The sequence below is a fragment of the Sarcophilus harrisii genome, chromosome 3, assembly GCF_902635505.1.
Source record: "Sarcophilus harrisii chromosome 3, mSarHar1.11, whole genome shotgun sequence".
Lineage (NCBI taxonomy): Eukaryota > Metazoa > Chordata > Mammalia > Dasyuromorphia > Dasyuridae > Sarcophilus > Sarcophilus harrisii.
Window position 1 is genome coordinate 500,901,286 of NC_045428.1, and position 23,958 is coordinate 500,925,243.

Sequence of the window (23,958 nt, forward strand, 5' to 3'; positions counted from 1 at the left end):
CACACAACTGGTCATTGTTGGAGTAGATATTTATATTCAGCTCTCTTGATTCCAGGTCCAGAATTCCTTTGTACCGCTCTTACTCTGAGATAGATAGAATATTGCCTGTATACTTGATCAGCTCATTCTACTTCAGCAGCATATTTGAGAATCCTGTACTGAAAGCACCCATTATTTCTTTCATCCAGGTATTTTGAGGACACCTTATGACAGTGAATAAGTGTGCCCCAGTGAGAATCAATTTTTAATCAAGGTGTCTATTTTGGAAACTGACTCTCATGAACTAAATGTGTAGAGGTACTAAAGTATAACCTGAAGACTGATTATAAATAGCAAGTGATAATGTACGGCAGAAATCCCTTAGGTTGTTTAGATATCTTTTTTGCTTTAGTTACCCAGTGAAAAGCTTAGCAGTTTCTGGGAAAATTGATTATTGGCTCCAAATTAACTTCTCCTTTCTTTTTTTTGTTTTCTTCTCTAATATTCATTTGAAGAAAGCCGATTCCAGTGTGAGTGATGTTCACAATGAAGATGACAAAATACCACCTGAGAAAATAGTCCAGTCAAGAAGTATTGCCCAGAATCCCAAGGCAGTGAATTTGGGTCATCATAGTCCAAAGAAGACAGCAATGGGAAAGAAAGCCAAGTGAGCCTCTCTGTGAATGTTTATTTAATAACCGAGTTGAGAACTATATCGCATTAGCTAGCCATGTGAATTTGAGAATATCACTTCCCCTCTTTTTCTTCCTCAGTTTCTTCATGTATAAACTGGGGATAATAATAGCACCTATTATATAGAATTGTTATTAGGACCAAATAAGATGTGTGAAATGCTTTGCAAATCTGAAAGTGTAACATGAATGCTGGTAGTAATAGTACTAATAGCAGCAACAGGACTAAATTAGATGAACCTTAGGATCCTTTTCAGATGTTATTTTCTGTGATTAAAAGCCAGTTCAGTGAAATAGGAGTTCAGCATTTTTGAATCTGAGACTTCAATTCAAATCCCATCTCTCAGATTTACTAATCAATGGGAGGAAGTACAAAACACAGTCCTCAAAGACCATAGATGTTATGGAGAGAGATAAAGAAATTATTATCATGCAAAGTATTAAAAATCACAACAAAATATTGAGGTATGTAGGGAAAAGCTGTTACCAATCAGAGATTAGTCATAATTATTGTGCTACTTATCCCATAGGCAGGGGTCCTCACACTATTCCTGCCGCCTCCCCCTCCCCTTCCCCAGCTGCCAGATATGGCAGCTGAGGACGATTATCCCCTTTACCCAGGACTATGAAGTTTCTTTATTTAAAGGCCCACAAAACAAAGTTTTTGTTTTTACTATAGTCCAGCCCTCCAACAGTTTGAGGGACAGTGAACTGGCCCCCTATTTAAAAAGTTTGAGGACCCCTGCCATAGGGTTTTGAAGAAAGTCCTTTTTAGAGTGCTTTAAGTTTCAAGCTAACATTGACAAGGTCCATTGGATCAGAAATTTAAAGCTGGAAGTATTATCAGAGACTATCTGGTTGAGTCCCTCTTTATAGATGTGAAAGTTGAATCCTAAGGGAGCTAAATGTCTAGCCCAATGCCACAGAGATCATGAACCTCAGAGCCTAGTCCTGAATCTGGTCATCTGAGTCCAGAGTCCATAGAATAGTTACATTCCACACATTACCTCATATAAAATGCTATAAAAAGATTAAGTTATTGACATTATTAAGGTTTTCTCTTCTAACATGCTGAAGCAAAAAATGAAATACTCTAATTTGTGTGAGTAAAAAACTTACTCTGTAACACTCTGTAATAGCACTGGTAAGGGCTAATCGATTCACCTATGTGGGAAATCAGCTCAGAGAATAAAGGCCATTAGATTTTAGGCAGTAGTTCAAGTCATTACTGGTGATCCAGTTTGGCTGGTAATTAGTTGAATGACTTTGCACAGAGGTTTACCAAGTGTCCTGAGTTTTGATAACTTCAATGCTTAAAGCATCCATGATTTCATCAATACTCTATTTATTAATGTAGCTGTCAGACTCTCTTCACATAAGTAGACATTCTTCATGAGTTGCTGTACATAAAAACATTGATTATTTGTTAGTGACAAAAAATTTTTCTGTTTTTATTTATTTGTTTGTTTTAATCAAAGTACATTACTTAAAATAATAACCCAATTCTCTAAACTCTTTTCAGAAATTCTGCTGTGCAATCAACACACTTACAGAGTCCTAGAAAAACTGAAGTAATCACCTTGAATTTAGATAGACTGGCCCTGTTGAGTCGAATTCGCTCAGCCAGAGTTGTCATTGACGTTCTGGGAGTACCCCCAGAGAGTCCCCAGATGACCCCGGGCAAAACAGGCATACCTGCCAGACCACCCAGATCAAGCTCAGCCAAAAAGCGGTATGCTTAGATTCCTTGTTCTTTCCCTCTCCTTCCTGTGCCTTCCCTGGGAGGCTGAAGCTGAGTATTTCTAAGACATTTCCACATCACTCTAGTAAAAGTAGGAGGCCAGGGCAGTTATGTGGCATAAGTGAACAGAACACCAGCCCTGAAGTCAGGAGGACCTGAGTTCAAATCTACTTCAGACACTTAATGCTTCCTATCTGTGTGATGCTGGGCAAGTCACTTAACCCAAATTGCCCGAGGCTAGAGGGGAGGTGGGAAGGGGAGGGGAGTAGGAAGGCCAAGGCAGGAATGGAGGGCTAAGCCAACCAAAATAAGGTGCTATAGTACTTAGTGATTTGCCAGAATTGACACTTATTTAACACACATTTAGTAAATGCCTATTATGTGCAAGACACAAAGGAAATAAGGCAAAAAAAGACGAGGTATATGCTATTAAGGAAATTAACTTTGGAAAACATATTCTTGAGTAAACAACTATAAAAACAGAAGGTAAGCGTCTAAGAAAGGTCAGAGTTCCTTTGAGAGCTCCAAGTAGGAAAAGATTATTTATTAACTCAAACTTGAGAAATAGGGGAATAGTGGCATTTGAGTTGGATCTTGAAAAATGGGTAATCGGCTATTGTAACAGTATTAACCAAGGTATGAAGGTTGGAAAAGTTCATGACATCCTACATAGTAGTAAGCATCTTTCTTTGATGACTGAACTGAATCCTCAAATTTCCTACCAGTTATGAAAGATTTTGAATGTCAGATTAATGGATGTTTGGACTTTGAATTGGAAATAATAAGAAGCCACTGAAGAATTTTGGGCAGGCTACCAATGATAGAATCAGAAAATTATGTAGATTTGACATGCTGCTTTTGAAAGATTGCCATGCTAATATTTTTATGTTATTCCTTTAATTGTGGCTCCTATATTTAAACTAACAGGTCTTGAATTAAACCAACATCAAGAATTAGAAAAGAAGTAATTTTCTTTTGCTACAAATTTATTCAGTCTGTATTATATGCTAAAATCTGAGAATTGTGTTTTTGTTCAGTTGTGATCCCATTTAAGATTTTCTTGGCAAAGATATTAAGTATGGTTTGCCATTTACTTTTCCAGCTCATTTTACAGATGAGGAAACTGAAGCAAACAGGGTTAAGTGACTTGCCCAGGGTCGCAGAGCTCTGAGTGTCTGAGATTTTCCTGACTTCAGGGTGAGCATTCTATTCACTACATCATCCAGCTGTCCCTAAAATCTGAGGTCAGAAATGTGCAAATAATAGTTCCAGCTTCAAGGGCCTTACAGTATAATATAGGAGAGAAGATGGGATCACAAGTATAAGGGAAAATGTAATAGGGCAAAGCAAGTTGTGAATTTCGTCTTCACTGAAGATTTTTATTTTGAAATTAGATGACAACCACTTGTCAAAGGGTTTTTCTTTGCAGTTTAGACTGGATGACCTGTGACATCCCTCTGTGATTTTTTGAGTATACAAGTAGTATTTTAGTAGGAACAGATCTCTTTCATTGGAGATCCATGAAGTCTTCATGAACAAGATGCAATCTAAACTGGACTTTATCAGAACAGAGGGATTTTGGTTTCAAGTAATCAGTCTAGAAAATCTCCTAAAGGCTGCACTAATTTTAAGGGTTCTAAAAATTCTTGAGTGTTGTGACTTTATTGGTATTCATTTAAAACCTTCCTTGATCTACTTCAGTTGAAAATCATCTTTCCTTTCTCAAATAGTATAATATTTTTTCTTGTCCTATGTTGTATTATAACTTTGTATCCATGCCTTATCCATGCCTTAAAAGGGGATCTTTTAGACTGAATACCCTGAGGATGGGGAGCCTCTCTTCTGTATCTCTATATTTCCTCTACCATATAGCCCAGTGTTCTGTAGTGATAGGCATTCAATAAATATATGTTTAATTATTTGGGAGAGTAAAAAGCAACACTTTTTACATGCTTCTAATAGAGGTTAGATCCATTATCCTTTGAGGTCTCTTTTAGATGTGAGATTGTATAATTCTTTGAGTCTTAACCTTTGAAGTCAGCAGTCATTATGCACTTAATGTGTCCCACACTAAGTGCAAGAGATATAATAATAGACAAAAAGTGGTCCATTTTCAAGGTGTTCACATTCAAATGAGTGAGATAATCTGCAGACAATTATGTACAAACCAGAAAGGTACAGAATAAATTAGAAATCACCTCAAAAGGAGAAGGTACTAAGATTAAGGATTCCTGGGAGAACTTTCTTGAAGTAGTTGGAACTTTAGCTGTGACTTGAAGGAATCTAGGGAAGCCGGGAGGTGGAGATCAGAAGAGATCATCCCAGACATGGGAATGGCTAGTGAAAATGCCCAGAGTTAGAAATAATGTTATTTGCAAGGAACAGCAAAGGAAACCAATGTCACTTGGACCATATGGAGGAAAATAAGATGTAAAAAGTCTGTAAAGATAAGAAAGGGACAGGTTCTGAAGGGCTTTAGGAGCTAAAGGATTTTATGTTTATTCCTGAAGAAAATAGGAAGAAAAGACAAAAACTTCTCTTTATTGAATAGGGGGAATATTATAATCAGATCTGTACATTAGCATCTAATATTATAGTAAGATCTTTACATTAACACCTGAGTGAAGAAGCCAGAAACGAACTAGTAGTCTATTGCAGTAGTTCAGGCATGAGATGAGAGACTATACTAGGGTGGTTGGATCAGAGGAGAGAAGAAGTCATATAAGTTTGTAAAAGTGGAAACAACACGATTTAGTGATGGATTGGATATTTGAGGGAGGTGTAAATGAGCAATGTGAAGCTAATTTGGTAGAAAAACTAATAAATTCAGTTTTGGAAAGTACTGTGAACTTGAAACATGTTAAGAGATTATTTGTTTTTAATTATTTGTATTATTAGAACAAACAATATCCGAACTTTTTTACCCATTCCTGGTGTATACAAAATCTGATTGTTTTTCGTTTTCAGTTTAAAAATGTGCACTATCCCAAGTGACTTGCATGTAGATGAATAAGCCTTTGAGTTTATCCTTCATTATAGAAATATTGAACAGGTACTCGATATGGTTAATGAACTGGACCCAGAATTGAATAGGAAAAAGAGAAAGGTCTGAATTGCCTTTGGGAAATTGTATAGCAATTGAAGCGATCCCAAACTGACACAGAAATTCATCTTTTTTAAATACCATTACTCTTCTCATGATACTGCTTGGCTATAGGTCATGAAACACCTTAATCTTCAAAGAATTAAAATAGCAAGTGAGGCCAAGGAATGCTGTGGATATTATCAGTGCTGACTTGTCCATTAAATGAGGCATAAATATATAGCACATGTATGATCAGAAATTGAGTTGTGTTGGTCATATTGCTAAGGTGAGAGGTGATAGTCCATTTACTGCAATAGTTTTTAACAGATTTGTTATGTGCCAAACACTTGTACTCGGTGTTAGAAATATGAATATAAAGAATTTAGCAATCTCTGCTGTCAGTAGACTTGCTTTCTCATGGGAAAGCTAACAAAACATACAAAAATGTATATAACAAGAATATAAAGTTAATAAATATATACAAATTAATTAAAGAGGGGGAGACTTTCAGGAGGAGGAAATCAGGAAAAGCTTTGTGTTGAAGACTAAGGAAGAGAGGGACTCTGAGATGAAGGTAAAGAAGGCTCACTTTCTGTCATTGGGCACAGTTAATGCAATTTCATGGAAAAAGAAATAGAGTGTTGTGTTTGAGAAATAAAAGGTGGGAGAAACGGGAATGGGCAGTGAAGTCAAAAAGATGGGCTGGGGCTAGATTGTGAAAACCTTTAGCTAAACAGAAAAAGTATGTTATTCTAAAAGCAATGGGAAGACACCCCAGTGTGTTCAGTAGAAGAGTGATATAGTCAGATATGCTCATAAAGTAAATTGCTTCGACAGGTAAACAGGGTCACATGAACTCAGGTCTTTCTGACGCTGAGGTCAGTGCTCTATCTACTCAGCCTCCAGGCTGCTTTAATGGGTCTTTTGAGAAAGAGAAGGGGAGAGAGTGTGTGTAGGTGGGATCCACCCTTCTAGATATATTTCCCCATCATCTTGGTAAGCCTCACACTGATTACAGTCTTGCAGAAGTAAAGCTTAATCTTTACTGACTTGAACTAGTAGAATAAACAATAACATGAGAAAATATTTAGAAAGCTAAGGATAAAATTTCAGTAAGGCTAAATCTTCCTAAGACACAAGCAGGTAACAGAAGTATTGACATAACTGTGGCATGATTTCCTACTTAATTTTCCTAACAGTTCAGTCAACATCCCGATGAGGGCTGCAAGAATAAGTAGGTAGGATTGCATTCAGAAAGTCTAGTAGTGTTTTAAGTCATCTTAAACAAGCACTTGATGCCACAGCCCATCTTTTTAGCATCAATATTTTCACAGTAAAGCTACACATGAAAAAGAGATTGTAATTTAGTGAAAAGAGGACAGAACTTGGATTCAAGAGAAACTTGGGTTCTGATCCATCCCCCGACGCTTCCTAACTGGGATTTTGGCAAATCACTTAACTCTTCTAAATCTTTGTTACTTCATATGTGAAATGGGAATTTAAAAAAACAGATTTAGAGCGATTTCCCTAATGCCTAGCAATTAACACTCAGAGTTGAGGGGATTAAATGAGATAAGGTGTAATAAAAATGCAATGTAAACTAAAACGCCATTATATAAATGTCAGCTTTCATTGTTAAGGCTGTGAAATATAGGTTGTCATTAATCATCATTTATTAAATGCCTGTTTTATGCCAGGCATTGTCTCAGAAGAATAAAAATTTAAAATGGTGAGTGTGAGTAGTGTAACTTCTTCAAAACTTTCCAACTTGTATAAAACAATATTCTATACAGGATGAAGTAAATACAACTGAATCTGCAGAAGAGAGAATACATGGCAGGGTACAATCTTTTGTGGATTAACACTGAAGAACAATCCCAACCTCCACAAATCCAAAGCAGAAGGAAATTTGTGGATTTGTGTGAGGCTCAACTTTAGGTTAGAGATTTACTTTTGTAGTAACTCTATCTGAACATCCATGGTAATCCTCCATCTTTCCTCCTATTCCCTCCCCACAAATAGTATGTGTTTATTACATCCAATCACATAAAAGAAAGGAGGAGAATAGACCAGGAATTAGATAGATTGAAAATAATACCGACTTTTGATTAGAGCCTGATCCTAGCAAAGGAACTTCTCACCATCCAACTTGGAGTACAGAAAATGTCTATAAAATAGTTACTAACCCCAGTTTGGCTAAAACATAGAGACTGTAGAGAAGACTATGAGATAAGGTCTTGCCAGATTTTGGATAATGTTAGATCTAGGCTAATGAGTTCACACTTTGCTGGAATTTTTTTTTTTGAGCAGAAGAATTACATCACTAGATCTTTTCAAAGAGAAAAACAATTCAACAACAGGTGAAGTATGGATCAGTTAATGGAAATGATTAAAGCAAAAAGGTTCCTATAATATGTGGTACCAGTAAGAATAAAAAAGGCGATAGAAGCCAGAGACATCATAAAGGTTGAATTAACAGGATTTAGTGACTGGTTGGATATCATTTATTGAACATACATTTGGAAGTTAAAATCATGTTAGTCCTGACAAAGCCTAGTCTATCCTAGCTTTTTGAGGTATAGTCCCTTGTTTAGCATTTAAGGATCTTTATAACTTGGTCCCTCTTATCTTCCTATTTTGTATTATCCTTCATATGTTTTGTGGCCCAGGGATAACTAAAGTTTTTCTAATACATGTGAACAGTACTCCACCTTCCATTTCCATGCCTTTACATCATCTGTCCCCCATTCCTAGAATGATTCCCCACGCCTGGAATGTTCTCGCTTCCAAACTCTGGCTTCCTTCAAGACTCAGCTCATATCCCATGAAGACTTGGTTCCTCCAGCCACCTGAATAATTTTCCCCTCTAACAATACCTTTCTTATATTCTGTATGTGTCATCTATTCCCATTTATTCACATTAGTGAATGAATAAATTATACAATGGAAACATAAATAGAAAAAAATGAGACAGCTAGGTTCTCAAGGAAATAATGCTTCAATTGGAGGTACACATGTTAAAAAAAAAAACAAAACTAGAACCCATAGAAAATTCCAAAATTCCTAAAGGTATATTAGCAAGTCACATGTCTGGAGGTCATGGCAGCAAGGTAAATGGGAGGGCTTGAAGACCTTAACTCAAACAGGTAGGCATGGTTATCTGAAGGTTCAAAGTTAGTGACTTGCAATGTATCCTAGTGTGGTTTCAACAGACATGATTGAGCTGTAAGGTCTTCCCTGGGGCATCCCTGATGGAGGGGCAAAAGGGAATGGCGTCCTTCTATCTTGGAGGACAACTGGAAGGGGAGCAAAGAACAATCCCTATGAACAGTGCTTCCCTTCAAACCACCCTCGATGTGGTCTGGAGTGGTGGAGGAAGCAAAGGAATGGGATTGAAGTGGAAAAGATGACCCTTCTGGCTATTAGAGCTAGGGAAGTAGGCAAGGAGGGGAATATCCTTGAGAGTGGTGTTAGGTCTGGGCTGTCTGGAGTCATCTGGCATAAGCACAGGGACTATTTTTGTAAAGGCCTTTTCCATACCCTAACCACCCAGTGACAACTAGGAAGCTCTTGAACAGGGAGTTGGGAGATCTGGTCTTAATCTCTGTCGCTACAGTTTCATCCATGTGGGTATATTCTCTACCAACACCCATTAGAGAGTTTTTGAGAATTCCTGTGGAGTAAAAAATGTATCAGTTCGAGTACCCAGGTTCATGAGCCTTTCTACACCCAACTTGTTAGCTGGTATTTGGGCATCTTGTACTTGAAGACTAACAATAGAATTTAACATCTAGCAAGTCATACTAGCTTAGAAAGGAGTTGAATATTAACCTAATGGGCATGTCTAAAGGCCAGTTTAGTCACCATTGGAAGTTTGTCTATCTAAATTGTTTTGGCAATTAGCAGTTCATTAAAGGATCTACTGAGGCAGAAGGAAATAGAACTGCATCAGAAGAGATACTACCTACAGAGCTGAAATCACAAAGAAAATATTTGAGTTTTTGAAATTATGCAAAGTGCTTTCACAACAATGCAGTGAGGTAAATCATGTTAACTGCAGTTGATAGTGCACTGGAGAGAGTATTGGGCTTAATATTAGGAAAGTATGAGTTCATATTTTCCCCCACACACTTACTGTAGGACCCTAGGCAAGTCACTTCACATTTGTCTGCCTTGGTTTCCTCAATTATAAAACCTTCCAAAGTGTTATAAGAATCAAACAAAATCAATCTCTGCTTAGCACAGCATGTGGTACATAGTAGGCACTTAATAAATACTTATTCTCTTTCCCCTTCCCTAGGTAATGAGCTTGCAATTTTTTAATTTAGGGGAAAAAAAATCAAAGTTTTAGGGATTTTTTAATCATCTTTTTTTTTTTCCTTAAGTACTTTCTTTGTGGAATACCAATTTCCTATTGATGCTTCCAGAAGTGACACAGAAGAGATTTCAGTGACCACAGAAGTTGTCCGACTAGCTTCCAGTAAAATTACAGGAGAAGGTAAGGATTATATCTCTTTTCGTTTCAAGGAAGGGTTTGAACTTGGAAGAAATTCTGCATCTGAGAGCCCCTATTTGACTTTTTGATAGCTCTTTGGAAATGCCTTGCCTAAAATATTGTTGGGAAAACTGAAAGGCAATCATTCAGCAACAAGTTGTAGAGCAACATCCATATCATATATTAAGACAAATTCAAATAGGTGTGTGACTTAAATGTGAAAAGTAACATTATAATCAAATTAGTGGAGCAGGAAGGAATTGTGTGTCAGATCTCTAAATAGGGGAAGACAAGCAAACAAGATAGAGAGGATTACAGAGGATAAAATGGACAATTTTGATAATATAAAATTTTAAAAGTTTTGCACAAATGAAACTAATGCAGCTAAAATTAGAAGCAAGGAAAATAGAGGGAAAAAAGTCTTTCCACAAAGTTTGTCTAATAAAACTAATGATGTAGAGGGAACTGATTCAAATTTATAAGAATAAGAAAAATATGAAGAATAAGAATTATGAGAACAATGAAGAAATTCAAGTCATCAATGGTCATGGGATAAAAATGCTCTAAATCGCTAATAATTAGAAAATTGCAAATTAAAACAACTCTGAGTTCTGTCTGATCTGATTCCCAGAGTTGATGAGGGGCTGTGAGAAAATAGGTACATTAATGTATTGTTCAGTGGAGCTGTGAACGGATCAAGCTGTTCTGGGAAACAATTTGGAACTATGCTAGAATATTAAACTGTACTATCCTGTGATCCACTGATGTTGCTACTAGATCTGTATCATAAAGAGTTCAAAGAAAGGAACAAGGACCCATATGTACGAAATTATTCATAGCAACAGCTCTTTTTGAGGTAGCAAAGAATTGGAAACTGGGGGGATGTCTTATCAAGTAAGGAATGATTTTAAAAGTTGTGATATATGAATGTGATGGAATACCAGTATGTTGAACAAAATTATGAAGGAAGTAGTTCCAGAAAAATCTGAGAAACCTTGTGCAAACTGATGGCTGAGTGAAGGAATTAGGACCAGAACAGCTTGTACATTAACAGTATTGTCAGGATAAAACATCTTTGAAAGACTTAGTAGCTTTGGTCAGCAGAATTGACAGTTGATTGGATATGTGAATGAGGAAGAAAGATTTAAATATGACATTGGGGTTGTGAATCTGGGTAATGGAAGGACAATAATAGAAAAATTTGGAAAGATATTGGATTTGGAGAGAGAATGAGTTCTGTTTTTGACAAATTGAATTTGAGATGTTTAGATGACAATCCAGTTCAAAATGTCCAACAACCATGTGATAATTTGGGATGTGATGTTGTATTAGAAAAATAACAAACATGAAAGCTTTTCTAGGACCAAACAGAACAAATTTAACAAGATGTCGCTGCTACATTTTCTGTACAAAACATGCCCCAGGGCATACATGTTTTCCTTACATTGCATTACCTATCTCATCTCTTTGCTTTGTGCAAGTGTTCCCCAGCCTGGAATGCTCTCCCCTTCACTTCTCTTTCACAGAGTCCAAGGTTTCCTTCAAAGCATAGCTCAGGTGCAACCTGTCTCCTAAAAAGTCATTCCTGATCCCCTTAGTTACTACCATCTCATTCTCTTGAAATTATGTTATTGCATATTTACATTTTTTTAATCCAGTAGAGCATAGGCTTTTTAAGGGAGCAGTAAATATTCCATTTTTGTCTCACTATTGCTGGAACCTACAACACTTAGTTGTGCTTTCTAAATTTGTTCTATTGACTTGATTTCTCCAGATGGGAGGTATTTCACCTGGTGTAGATGGGGTTGAGGTTTTAAAGCCATTACAGGCCTAAGTAAAGTTATAAGGGTGCCAAACACAGGAAAGGTAAATAGTCAAATTTAGCAGAATCTCTCTGACCTCATCTTCATCCTCTTTAAAATAAGAATTGTTCCAATAGAAAGAATGCTAGATTTGAAGTCAAATACCACTTACCACCCGTGTGACGTTATGGATTGGACTAGATGGCCTCTGTGGTCCCCTGCAGCCCTATGGTCTTAGGAATCTTAAACTTGAAAGGGGATTAATTGGGAGTGAGGAACATTTGATAACAGGAAACCTATTTTAGATCTAGATCAGGATCTGTAGACAATAGAACCCAGTCGGGCTTGCCATTTGCTTGTGTATAGGCCATGAGCAGTGGCTAGAATTTAATAGTTTGTAGATCCCTGGGCTATAATGTAGAGAACTTTGAATATTAGGCTTAGAAATTTAGGGTTAATCCTGTAAGTCACAGGACCTAGTAAAGGAATTTGGGATCAGGAAGTAACATAATCAAAACTGGGCTTTAAGAAGTTGAATCTGGTATTAATATATAGAATGGATTAGAAGTAGAAGAATGCAACAAGGATTGAGGAGAAAAAGAGGGAACTTCATTTCCTATACTGGGAAACACATGTCTATACGTTATTTATTTGTTTATTCATTTCCATTTCAGTGGTAAAATTTCAGCAGCGATCTGTGTTCCCCATACATTTTGATGGAGCAATGATAGAATATTGGTGGAAATCTGATCTCACTTTCAAAATATACATGAAGAGAAGCACACAGAAAAAGGTATTTCATTGTCAAACTGTGCATACCCTTTGACCCAGCAGTGTTACTACTGGCTTATATCCCAAAAAATATAAGATATAAGATCTCTAAAAAGGGACCCACATGTGCAAAATTTTGTGGCAACCCTTTTTGTAATGGCTAGAAACTGGAAATTGAATGGATGCCCATTAATTGAAGAATGGCTGAATAAACTATAATATATGAATATTATTGAATATTATTGTTCTGTAAGAAATGACCAACAGAGAGACTTGGAGTGACTTATGTGAACTGATGCTGAGTGAAATGAGCAGAATGAGGAGATCATTATACATGGCAGCAAGACTATACAATCATCAATTCTGATGGACATGGCTGTCTTCAACAATGAGATGATTCAAACCAATTCCAATTGTTCATTGATGAAGAAAGCCTTCTATGCTCAGAGAGAGGACCATGAGAACTGAGTGTGGAACACAACATAGCATTTTCACTCTTTCTGTTATTATTTTCTTGCATTTTTGTTTTCTTTCTCAGGTTTTTTTTCTTTCTAGATCCGTTTTTTCCTTGTGCAGCAAGATAATTGTATAAATATGTATACATATGGTGGATTTAACATATTTTAGCATATTTAACATGTATTGGACTACCTGCCATCTAGGGGAAGGAGGGGAAAAATTAGAACAGAAGGTTTTGCAAGGGTCAATGTTGAAAAAATTACCCATGCATATATTTTGTAAATAAAAAGCTATAATTTAAAAAAAAAAAGTTACTTTAGTTGAGGCTGATTCTTTACCTCTCTCTCCTCTTCCCATCCCTATTCAAATTGTTGAGGTTTTTAAATTCTTCTCAGAAATGTCCAGTAAATAATCCTTACCTTAAAAAAATAGATTGATGTCACTTATTTGTCACAAACCTTCTCAGATCTTTACAACTAAAAGTGATCTTTTTCTTCCTCAAAAATTTTTATAACGCATTTCCTGAACTTCTCCTTATATTCTATATGAAATATTATTAATATCACTGATTTATTACTGAAAGGGATATCAGAAATCATCTCGCCTAACTCCCTTACTTTACAAGAATGGAAACTGAGGCCTAAAGATATTTAAGTGATTTGTCCAATGTAACACCTGTAGGGTATGCCATCAAGCCAGAATTGGAATCCTAGTTACCTGACTCCAAGTCTGCTGCTCTTTCAAATGCCATACTGACTTCAAATATATGTACATCTCTTATCCCCCATGCACGCTTCAAAAAAAACCCTGTTAAACTGTAAATTTTTTAAGGACAGATGTTATTTTCCATCTTTCTAAATCAAGCATATGACTTTATTCATTATAATCACCTACTAAATATTTATTGAATTTTTGAAAGGAAATGCAATCATTAGTGATTGTCTTTGAAATTTGTTGGGAGGAGAAAAAGAAATAGGGAAAATAAGGAAGATGGGAAAATTTTGGAGTGAAAGGTAAATTTAGTTTGGGATATGTCTTTTCTTATATTTCTGAAATATATGTTTGCAGATCAAAAAAATTTAATTTCCTCTCCTAATCTTTTTATTTATACTTATAGTGTAACATCTTCTCTGGACCTTTAGAAGTTTAACACTGCTTTGCTTTATTCCTCGTTTCAGGCAGAATTAATTGGTTCAGCAGTGCTTCCTCTGCAAGAGGTCATTTGCTCACAGTTGCTAACCTTCAGTGGCCAGCTGCCCATGGAGGAGAAAAGTCAGGCATCATTTGGACCTCTCAAGGTACATAAATGTTATGATAGATCTGCTGCATACTTGCTTAGGATCAATGCTTTTTGCCATATATGTTCCTGACCCTCATTACCAGAAATCTTTCCCCCACTCTGAACAATGAACTAAATCATTTGCATGCAAACTTCCACTTTCTAATTGCCTCCTCGGGACTCAATAGCTCTAATTAATATATAATTCCCTTTATTTGCTATTAATCTTTATCCAACTTAATCCTATCCATCCTCAAATTCAAACCCTTTTTTATGCCCTCTGAAATCTTCCTCTGTTGTTAACAAACTCCCCCTTCATATTACATCATTCTTTCCCCCATCTTTTTTGTGTTTGTATAAGCCTAGCTCTTTGAATGAATATTAAGTGGTTACAGTATGCCAAACATTTGGCTAAGTTCTGAGGATATAAAGAGAAAAAGAAAAAACAGTACATACCTTCAAGGAGCTCTCACACCATAATTGAGAAAGAGAGCATCCATAGAAAGATTAAACTTCAAGGCCAATGCAAACAGCAGAAGTCTTCTTTTAGAAAATAAATCATCACTCCTTGCCATCTGACTGTTCTGTTCGCATTCTCCCCAACATGCTGGTTTGGGAAGAGGAATTAATATACTCCATACTTCCCACTGCTTCTTTTAGACCTCTCTTAGGTTAGTTGCTGTTGCTCAGTAATCTCACCTTTTTCAAGATTCATTTGTATCTATCTCTACACCTTTGAATCCTTATTGCTGTGATTTGCCTTAGTCCATGCTGTTCTTTTTTTGTGATGTTCTGTACCTAGCTAGGTCTTTCTCAGTAACTTAAGCCCTGTCTTTATCTGTGATGATCCAGTCATATTACTGTCTTTGAACATCCTGTTTATCAAGCATCTTAGCTCTCATGACCTGAATCTCCTCCATTTTACCTCTGTCATGCTTTACATCTCATTCTCATCCCAAAACTATATACTCCTGTGCTTCATACTTCTGCTCTCTAAAAAAATCTCTTAACTTTGTCTTTCGGGCCTTTCCCTTTCTAATCATATTCTTTATCCTCAGCAATTTCCATTTGTTCCATCCCACTTGTCAATCTCACCTGTCCACTTCCTCATTCATGTCTACCTCAACTCTACTATCCCAGGACTGTTCTCTAGTTCTTCCCACCATTCCATTTCTCTGTAACATCTGTTCCAAAACTAACAAAGTTCTTTTCATGTTATATGGCTACTTTTCTTGATCCTTCCATCTTTTGGCATTGTTGAGACCTCGCTCCCCTGGATAAGACTGCATCCATGGCCACCCTTTCAATATTGCCTGTACTTTTTCTCATACATCCTCAGAATCAGAATGCTCCTTGCTCCGCATTGCTACTTCCAGACTTCCTCTCCACTATCTCTCAGTAGCCTGAGGCTGCTCATCTTTGAGATTTATGTTGTTCAAATTTCATCATTCAATCCAAATTCCAATGGCTTTTATCTGCCAATCCCCTTGCTGACTCAGTTTCACTCTCTCCTCTCCCTTTTTCTCCTTTTCCCTCTCCCCCTATATTTTATCTTCATGTTAGAGGACTTCAACATACAAGTTAATAAGTGCTCAAGTACCTCAGCTTGCTACTTCCTTGTTCCTTTCCCATTTCTCCACTCTGCCTCTGGCTGGAGTGGACATAGTCTTGTCACTCTTCACAAGGGTTTGCTTCCATGTTAAGAACTCTGAAAGTCCTTTATCTGGTCATCCTTTTTTATCTTTCCATCTCTCCTTAGGCCTTCTCATCCTGTTATTACCCTTGCTTTGACCTGCAAACCTCCCCCTCAGTTTTTTCTGAGCTATCATCCCTTTTCTACCTATACTCTATTCCCTCTCAAGTCAAGTCTCTCCCATAATCCCCTCTTACACTTTTTTAGCTGAAAATCTTGCCTCCCACTTTAACAAAAAGGAAAAATAAAGAGAAGCCATTCCACAAGAGTTCCTCTTCCCTTTGTTTTATTTCTTATCTCCTCCTTTACTAATCCTTCTGTTGCCATCCCTCAACATCTGCTCCTTCACTGAAGTCTCTGATGAAGAGGTGGCCCTTCTGTATATCATGGTCAGCTCCTCTTCCATGCACCCTTGATCCCATGCCCTGCCATGTCCTCCAGCAGACTGCCCTCTCTAGTCGCTAATCTTCACATTCTCTCTATCTACTAGTTCTTTTCTCACTGCCTACAAATACTTCCAAGACTTCTACAATTTTAATTGTTGTCCAAATCTTACCTTGACCTCTTCTATTATTCTAGATCCCTCCTCTTCTTCCCAGATAAACTATGAAAATGCCATCTATATTTGATACCTCCATTCCTCTCCTATGCAATCTTATGTTGCCTGTATCATTCAAGAAAATTTTTTTCTCCAAAGGTACCATTTATTTTTTTATTCCCAGAGTTAATGGTCCTTTTTCTATTCTCATTCTTTTCTTCGTCCTTCTCTGCAACATTTAATATTTCTATATCATTCTAAGGATTGCAGAATGCTTTACATATGTTTTTGAATTTTAAACTGTTGACCACTTTCTGCCTCCTCTGTTGGTTTTTCTTCTGTCTGTCCCCTTTACTATCCCTTCATCTAAGCCCCACATTTGCATGTGCCCCAGGAGTCTGCTAGACTTTTTTCTTGTTTCTTTATTTACTCTCACTTGATGATGGAGCAGATTTTCAGATCTAGCCCTATTCTTATCCTGGCCTACAGTTCTACATTGCCAACTACCATTTGGATTTCTCAGACATCTCCAGCGTACCATTTTCCAATCAGAATTCATCTTTCTCCCCTAGAGTCTCCCACCTTCCAAATAATACATACTTTTGAAGGCAATGTCACTCTCCCAATAAACCAGACTTACATCATTATTGCCGTCCTCAATTTCTCTTCCTCATCCTAAAAGTCCAATCTTTTGCTCAATCTTGTTGTTTCTCTGTTCACATCTTATGGTTATACTCCTATCACTTGTGTGTGTGTGTGCCCTGTCATCTACACAAACAGCCTTAGTTTATGCCTTCATCTCCTCACACCTAGACTACCTACTGCAAAGCCTTGTAATTGGTCTCCCTAAGGCAAACCATTATTTGTGTAGTATATTCTTCTCACAAGTGCTGAGTGTAGGTCTGATCATGTCAATCCCCTATTCAGTAAACTGAATCCCTGTTACCCCTGAATATTATAAATTATAAAAAATTATTATAAATCAATTATAAATTAATCTTTTTGACATTTAAGGCTCTTTATGATAATAGCAAAGGCTTTAACATTTATAGATTGCTTTGTATGTATTATCATGTCCATCTTAGATTTGAACTCATTTCTTTCTGGCTCCAAGTCCTGCATTCTATCTGCTATGCCACCAGACTGGCTCTTTCCTGTGTTTCCTTGCCACACACCCTTCAGTATAACCAGACTTGTCCACTTACTATTCCTCCCACAGAGTCCTCTATCTCCTGTAGCTTTTAGTGACTGTTCATCTTGCCTGGAATTCTTTTCCTCCTCACCTGTAACATCTCAGAATTCTGAGGTTCTCTCCAGATTCAGCTCAGATATCATCTTTGTAGGAATCTTTGCTCAGTTCCCTCAACTGCTAGTATAGTTCTGAGATTATTTTCCATTGACTCTGTGTGTATTTTGTATATACCTACCTATAGGAAATGTTAAGTGTATGAGGCTAGATTTGAACTTAGGTCCTCCTGACTTAAGGGCTGGTGCTCTAACTACTGCATCTCCTAGCTGCCCCATGCATACCCAGTCTTAATACAGTGCATGGCACATAATAAGTGCTTGTGAAATGCTTGTTAATTGACATACTTTATACTTTGGTGATTTCATCTTCTTCTTTGGGTTTAACTATCCTTTTTACATAATAAGTAATCCAAAAAATCCATTCTGTCTTTCTTTTAAATTCATTCCTGAATTGCCAACTGCCTGTGGGATGTCTTCAAATGGTTATCCTCTCAACCTCTCTAATTCAAAATATCCAAACTTGAATTCATATCTTTTTCCCTAACCCTGTACCTTTCCCAGATTTCAACTTTTTCTGTTCTGGGCTCAACAATATTCCCATTTATTTAAGTTCATGATCTCAGAGTAATTACTGATTTTTTTTCTTCTTCCTCACCTTCTTTCCTCCCACCATATCTAGTTGGTTGTTGATTTCCTTTCTGTTCTACCTCTACAATATGCCTGCAATCTCTACTCTCCACCCACAATTTGACTATTTTGTCATGACTTCCCATCTGAACTATTATAATAATCTTTTTATTATAAAAATTTTTTTCATCAATGTCTTTTCTCTCCAATCCATCTTCTATATCTCTGCCAAAATAGTCTTTGCAGCTCCCTTGGGTCTTGGGTCAAGGAGGTGTTCAAAGTAGCTGAGTCTTTCATAGTTGATCATTGTTATAGTATTGCTGTTATCATGTACAGTGTTCTCTGGATTTGTCTCTCTTCATTTTGCATCAGTTCATATAAGTCTTCCTAGATTTTTCTTAAACCATCTTGCCTCTAGAACTTACTGTATGGCCTTTCAGGGTGATCTGGGCGGACCTTAGCTTTAGGAAATTCACTTTAGCAATTGACTGGATGATGGATTAGAGTGGAGAGAGATGTGAGGCAAGAATACAAATTAGAAGATTATTATGTAGTCCAGGTAAAATGGTATGGTGAGGACTTGAATTAGGTAGAGGCTGTCTGAGTGAAGGAAAAAAGATATAGTTGTTATGAAGGGCAAAGCAACAAGATTTGGCCATGGATTTATATGTGGAATAAGTGTAGGCAAGGATTTAAGAAAGACCTTGAGATTATGAGCCTGGTCAACTGACAGTGTACCCAGTAGTGATTGAAAGATTCAAAAGAGGGTGGAGGTTTTGGGGAGAACATAATGAGTTATCTTCTCAGATGCCTATGGATTTTAGTTTTAGATGACCCAAAGGCAGTTTGTGATGCAGGATGGCAGTCTAGGAAATTGACCAGGGCTGAATATTTATATCTGAATCACTTATATCAACATGTTAACTGAATTTTAAAAGAATTGATGAGATCACCCAGTGAGACAGTCCTCCCTAGTTCTTAATCTTTTCTCTCCCTCTCAAACTTATATAATATCTCATTTACCTATGTAGTTATTCTGTTCTCTGCCCTACATTCTAGGAAAATATAATTGCTTCAAAAGCACAAATGCTTCATTTGTGTTTTTGTGTTCTGCCCACATAACATACTTGCTTAGAATAAGCACTTAATAAATCATAAATTGTTAAACTTAGTGTAGAAATTCTTTCTTATTATAGATCATTTGAGACTAAGGCATTTTTTTCCCATTAAAACATGGCATCAGGATTTTTAGAGGAAGTCAAATTGGCACAAGTTGATCAAGTTTGGGGCCTAGAAGTCAGTAAGTTCAAATCTGGCCTCTGATACTTCCTAAATATGTGATTCTAGAGAAGTAATTTAACCTCTATGTGCCTCAGTTTTCTCAAATGTAAAATGGGAATGATCATAATAGCACCTGTCTCCCACAGTTGTTGTATGTATCAAATGAGATAATAGTCAAAAGCAGTTAGCACAAAGCCTGACACTTGGGCACCTAATTAATACTTGTTTTCTTCCTTAAAGTAGTAGAGAGATGAGATGAGCCCTGAATTTCCAGAGAGAAGATTTGGCTTAGCTATGATAAACTTTTTGACCTTTATTTGTCAAATAGGCATAATATTTATATTGTTTTTGTGAGAATCACATGGGATGATCTGTATCAGGTTATTCTACTATCATTTGCTTTATAAATGGATACTGTTATTCTAAGGCTATTCCATTGGAGATGTTTTCTTAGCTCAGATTTATTCTGGCTTTAGTCTGCTTCACATACCATCTCCAGAAGACCCCTTGTTTACTTGAGTCCTTTTTAGTCCTTTGAGATTCTTATGTGTAACTATATGTAGCATATCACCCACAGGAAAATGTGTTTACCCAATCATACAGCTCATTTGGATCAAGAGCTGGGTGAGGAGCCCATTGCTAGGGATTTTCTACTTAGAATTAAACTTTTTGGACTTTGTTCTGACTAATTTTTTAGTCTAATTCCAACATATTCATAATTTTTAGCCATGATTCAATTCATTTCAGCAAGGATTTATTAAACATTTGTACACAGTTATTGAGAATAGTAACAAAAGGAAAAGTAGTCAGCTCTTACAGAGCTTATTATAGTCAACTGAGAGAACACAATGTAGGTACAAGATAAGACTGCCATACCAACTGCAGAATATTTCTTAGAGAAGTTGAACTTCAATAGAAGCTACTAAATAATTCTAAGGTCAAAGGAATTTATGAACCCGAAAAACTAGACTGATAAAAAGAAGTTTATTATAGGCATTTGGAAGTCAGCCTTTGATATGCATGAATAAAAAGACTGAATTCCTTAGTGGCAAGGTCTCAACAGGGAGTAAAGTAGTGGAGGAGTCCTGGCAGAGAAGTAAAGTTTCTAGTAGATCCCAACAAAGAGGTATCAAGTCCTTTGCAAGGAATGAGCTTTTACAAGGAAATCTGAGACAGAAGTTTCAGTGGAATGAAATTCCCTCACTGCCCCCTGATCTAGATGAGACCACTTACTGGGAGTAGTTTTGAGCCAACAATAGGAGTCAGTAGAAATCTAGATTACTTCAACTAATCCCACCAAGATAAACCACTTTATTTTGGTTCCTTGGGATGGGTCTCACAGAGGCAGGGTTCAATGAGAATTTCTCCTTGAAGGAGTTTTCAGAGTTTTGGGGTCCCCCCCCTTCAGTTTCAGGCTCCCCTTGTCAATATCATTACCCTTCTAGGAGCCAGCTCTCTCCCTCTGCCTTACAGCTCTCAGTACAGCTTGCAGTTGACAACAAAGGCGCAAGTGGCACAAACTCCAAGTTACTCAGTGCTATCCAGCAGCCTCCAGTGTCTATTCTTACAAGTCCAACCAAACAATTCCCAGGAACAAATCAAAGTGCTACACATGACAAAAACCTTCAAGCCTGGACTCAAGTTAATGAAGATACTTCAAAACAAAAACAACACTGGGGCCCAGATCCCACTGTGATGAAGCCATCAGGGCCCAGGACTGTGTCACCCTTGTCACCCTCCAACAGCACAAGAATCCCGATAGACAAATCAACAGAAGAAAAACCTCTGCTATTATACGTCTTGTTGATGGTGCCTGATGGAAAAGACTTTATCACTGGAACATCTGAAAAGCAGCAAACATGCAATGTTTATTTAAACTGTAAACTCTTTAGTACAGAGGAGGTAACAAGATCTGCTATTATATGGGGCACAACACAGCCAAACTTTAACTTCACCCAGGTAAACATTCCATTCATCATTTAGTAACCATTTATTTGCAGCTTCCACTGTAGTCCTCCAATAACCTGTTGATGTAATAAGACTCTGTGTCCCCCTGATCTTTGGGGGGATGGGCCTGGGTTGGAAAAATCTTGAATTTCAACCCCTTCTGACCTCTGGTAACATCCCTACCCTTCTATCTGATCTGGGAATCACTTTGGTCTGGGAAACAATCACCATCCTTATTGATTTGAAATTAGCTTCTCAATTCCTCCCTAGCCTCAAGCTATAGAAAGCTAAATAAAATCAAGACTCTGTATCCCAATCTTTGCTGTCTTCCTAATCAGGAAGAGGCCCACTGAGAGAGTTTTTCTAAACCCATTTTTAGTAAACATCAGTTGGAGATTGGGACTGCGAATTCTTTTGCAAAACCTGCAACACCTACACTGCCCTGGGACCCTTATTGCTGTTAGGGTATCTCACCCCTCAACATTGTCATATAGAGATGACCCTGGTGTTTAAAGAGTCTCCCAATGCAGCACAATTTCTAGTCGGTTTTTCCAAGCTGGAGATATTGTAACTTCATACCGAAGAATGGGTCTGTGTCTGTTGTCTTAGGACAAACTAAGTATTGAAAAGACTGGCTAAGCCAAACACCAGCCCTCTTTCCACCTACTACACTGTCATTCTCTGAATTATGGCTTATGGTCATTCAGTTTAACTAAATGGGAGAAGGAGGAAGAGTTTGAAATAATGCCAGAAAAGATAAGGTTACACAGTATTTTCAATTATTTTGAATGCTGAACCATTGAATTTGGTTTTGAATCTCCAATTTAGTGTTGGGCTCCTGACTTCATTGTTTTTTCTACTATGAAGCTCTGAATTCCTGCATATTTTGTTCTCATATATTCTTTAACCACATTTTCCATCAGGTAACACCTGTCTCTTTGACCCCCAAATACTTGGAAAGACTCAAGAACAATGTAATGGTAATTGAGGCATGGAACAAGGTTCGAAGCCCAGGACAAGACAAGCTGCTTGGACTAGTGAAGCTCCCTCTCCATCAGTTTTATATATCATTCAAGTAATTCAATTCTTTTAAAAATTTTTAAAATTATTTTATTTTCCATGGAGCTCAAACTCAGTGGGAATGATATTTGCAAAGAACAACAAAATCAGATTACTTTTCACCCAGCAAATCTTTTCTCCAAAATAGCTTCTTCCTTTCTTACTGATATATTCTTTAAAGTAGTCTTACAGTTATTAATCTGGCATCATGTAGACAAAGAAACTGAAATTCAGAGGTAAAGTCACTCATAAAGCCAGGATTCGCCCCCAGATTCTGTGAGGTGCTTTTGGCCGGGTGTAGAACTAATACCAAGAAAAACTCCAGAATTTGCGCTTTGGAGCTAGCCCAGAATCTGGGAGATGGTCTTGATCTGGCAGCCCCAGTTCCCCTCCCCCTCTATAGATTGTAGGGATGGGGATGGGAAGGCCTCCCAGGGGAAAAGTGCTAGTGGCAATCTGGAAAGCTAACTCAAATTTTCTGCCTTCTTCAGAGACCCCAAGATTTCTCACCTACTCCTTGAAGCTCAGTACCCAGTGGTTGCAGTTGACAGCTACACACCTGTGATAGATGTATTCACAGGACATCAGAATGGAAGCCTTCGGGTATTTTTAGCTATGGGCTCTGCTAATCAGATAACAGCCCTACAAAAGTTGAAGAATGAAGATGGACCAGTACTTTCCTACAGCACCAGGCCACCTCATTTTCTGGACCAGTCAGCTCCACCTCTTGTTATGGTAGTATCCAAATACTTTAATGTGGAAGTTAAACAGTGAATGAGGACCATAATCCCCTCTTTTTAATACTATTTCAAACTAAAGCCCACTTTGATAAACCATGAATCTATTTCTTGCTATAATAACTGTGAAGTAATTGTAGCTCTTCCCACTAGTTGCTATGGTTACCAGTCATGCCTAATTCCCAGGCCTTCAGAAAATCTCTGGTCACTGCCTCACCGAGCAGTGGTTCTAATATTTAGCAGAGCACCCGAGGACAGCTGCTTGCAAACTCAAGATGTTTATTCCCTGTGTTCACATCCTGCCCTAGCTGACCTCCTGCTCACTCCTAGTGAACTCCTGACAAACTCTTAGTAAACTTCACCTACTTCCTGGTCCCCAGGGCTTATATAGGGCCTATAAGGTCTCGAACACACAGCCAATAGAGAAGGAGACACCTCCTGTTGATGACGCAATTCTGCTCACGTGGTCTGTGCTGGTCACAGAAAACCACATCCGGAGGTCTCAGGCTTCAAGGCCTTAGTACT

The 23,958-nt window shown here is 37.5% G+C and overlaps 1 protein-coding gene across 12 annotated transcripts in view; it reads left to right on the forward strand.

Moving 5' to 3' along the window:
* The window catches only part of C2CD3 (C2 domain containing 3 centriole elongation regulator), a 148,953-nt gene that overhangs the window by 47,925 nt on the left and 77,070 nt on the right, over positions 1-23,958 (forward strand). For 11 of the 12 annotated variants that reach the window (XR_004233249.1, XM_031961420.1, XM_023499725.2 and 8 more), the window contains 8 exons: positions 495-646; positions 2,194-2,403; positions 9,883-9,995; positions 12,469-12,587; positions 14,203-14,322; positions 21,164-21,649; positions 22,561-22,712; positions 23,188-23,431. Coding sequence is in view for 11 of the 12 variants with exons in the window: in XM_031961420.1 (XP_031817280.1) it covers positions 495-646; positions 2,194-2,403; positions 9,883-9,995; positions 12,469-12,587; positions 14,203-14,322; positions 21,164-21,649; positions 22,561-22,712; positions 23,188-23,431 (1,596 nt within the window). In the remaining variant the exon portion in view is untranslated. The remainder of the gene's footprint in view (positions 1-494; positions 647-2,193; positions 2,404-9,882; positions 9,996-12,468; positions 12,588-14,202; positions 14,323-21,163; positions 21,650-22,560; positions 22,713-23,187; positions 23,432-23,958) is intronic. The other variant, XM_031961422.1, reaches the window with a different exon arrangement.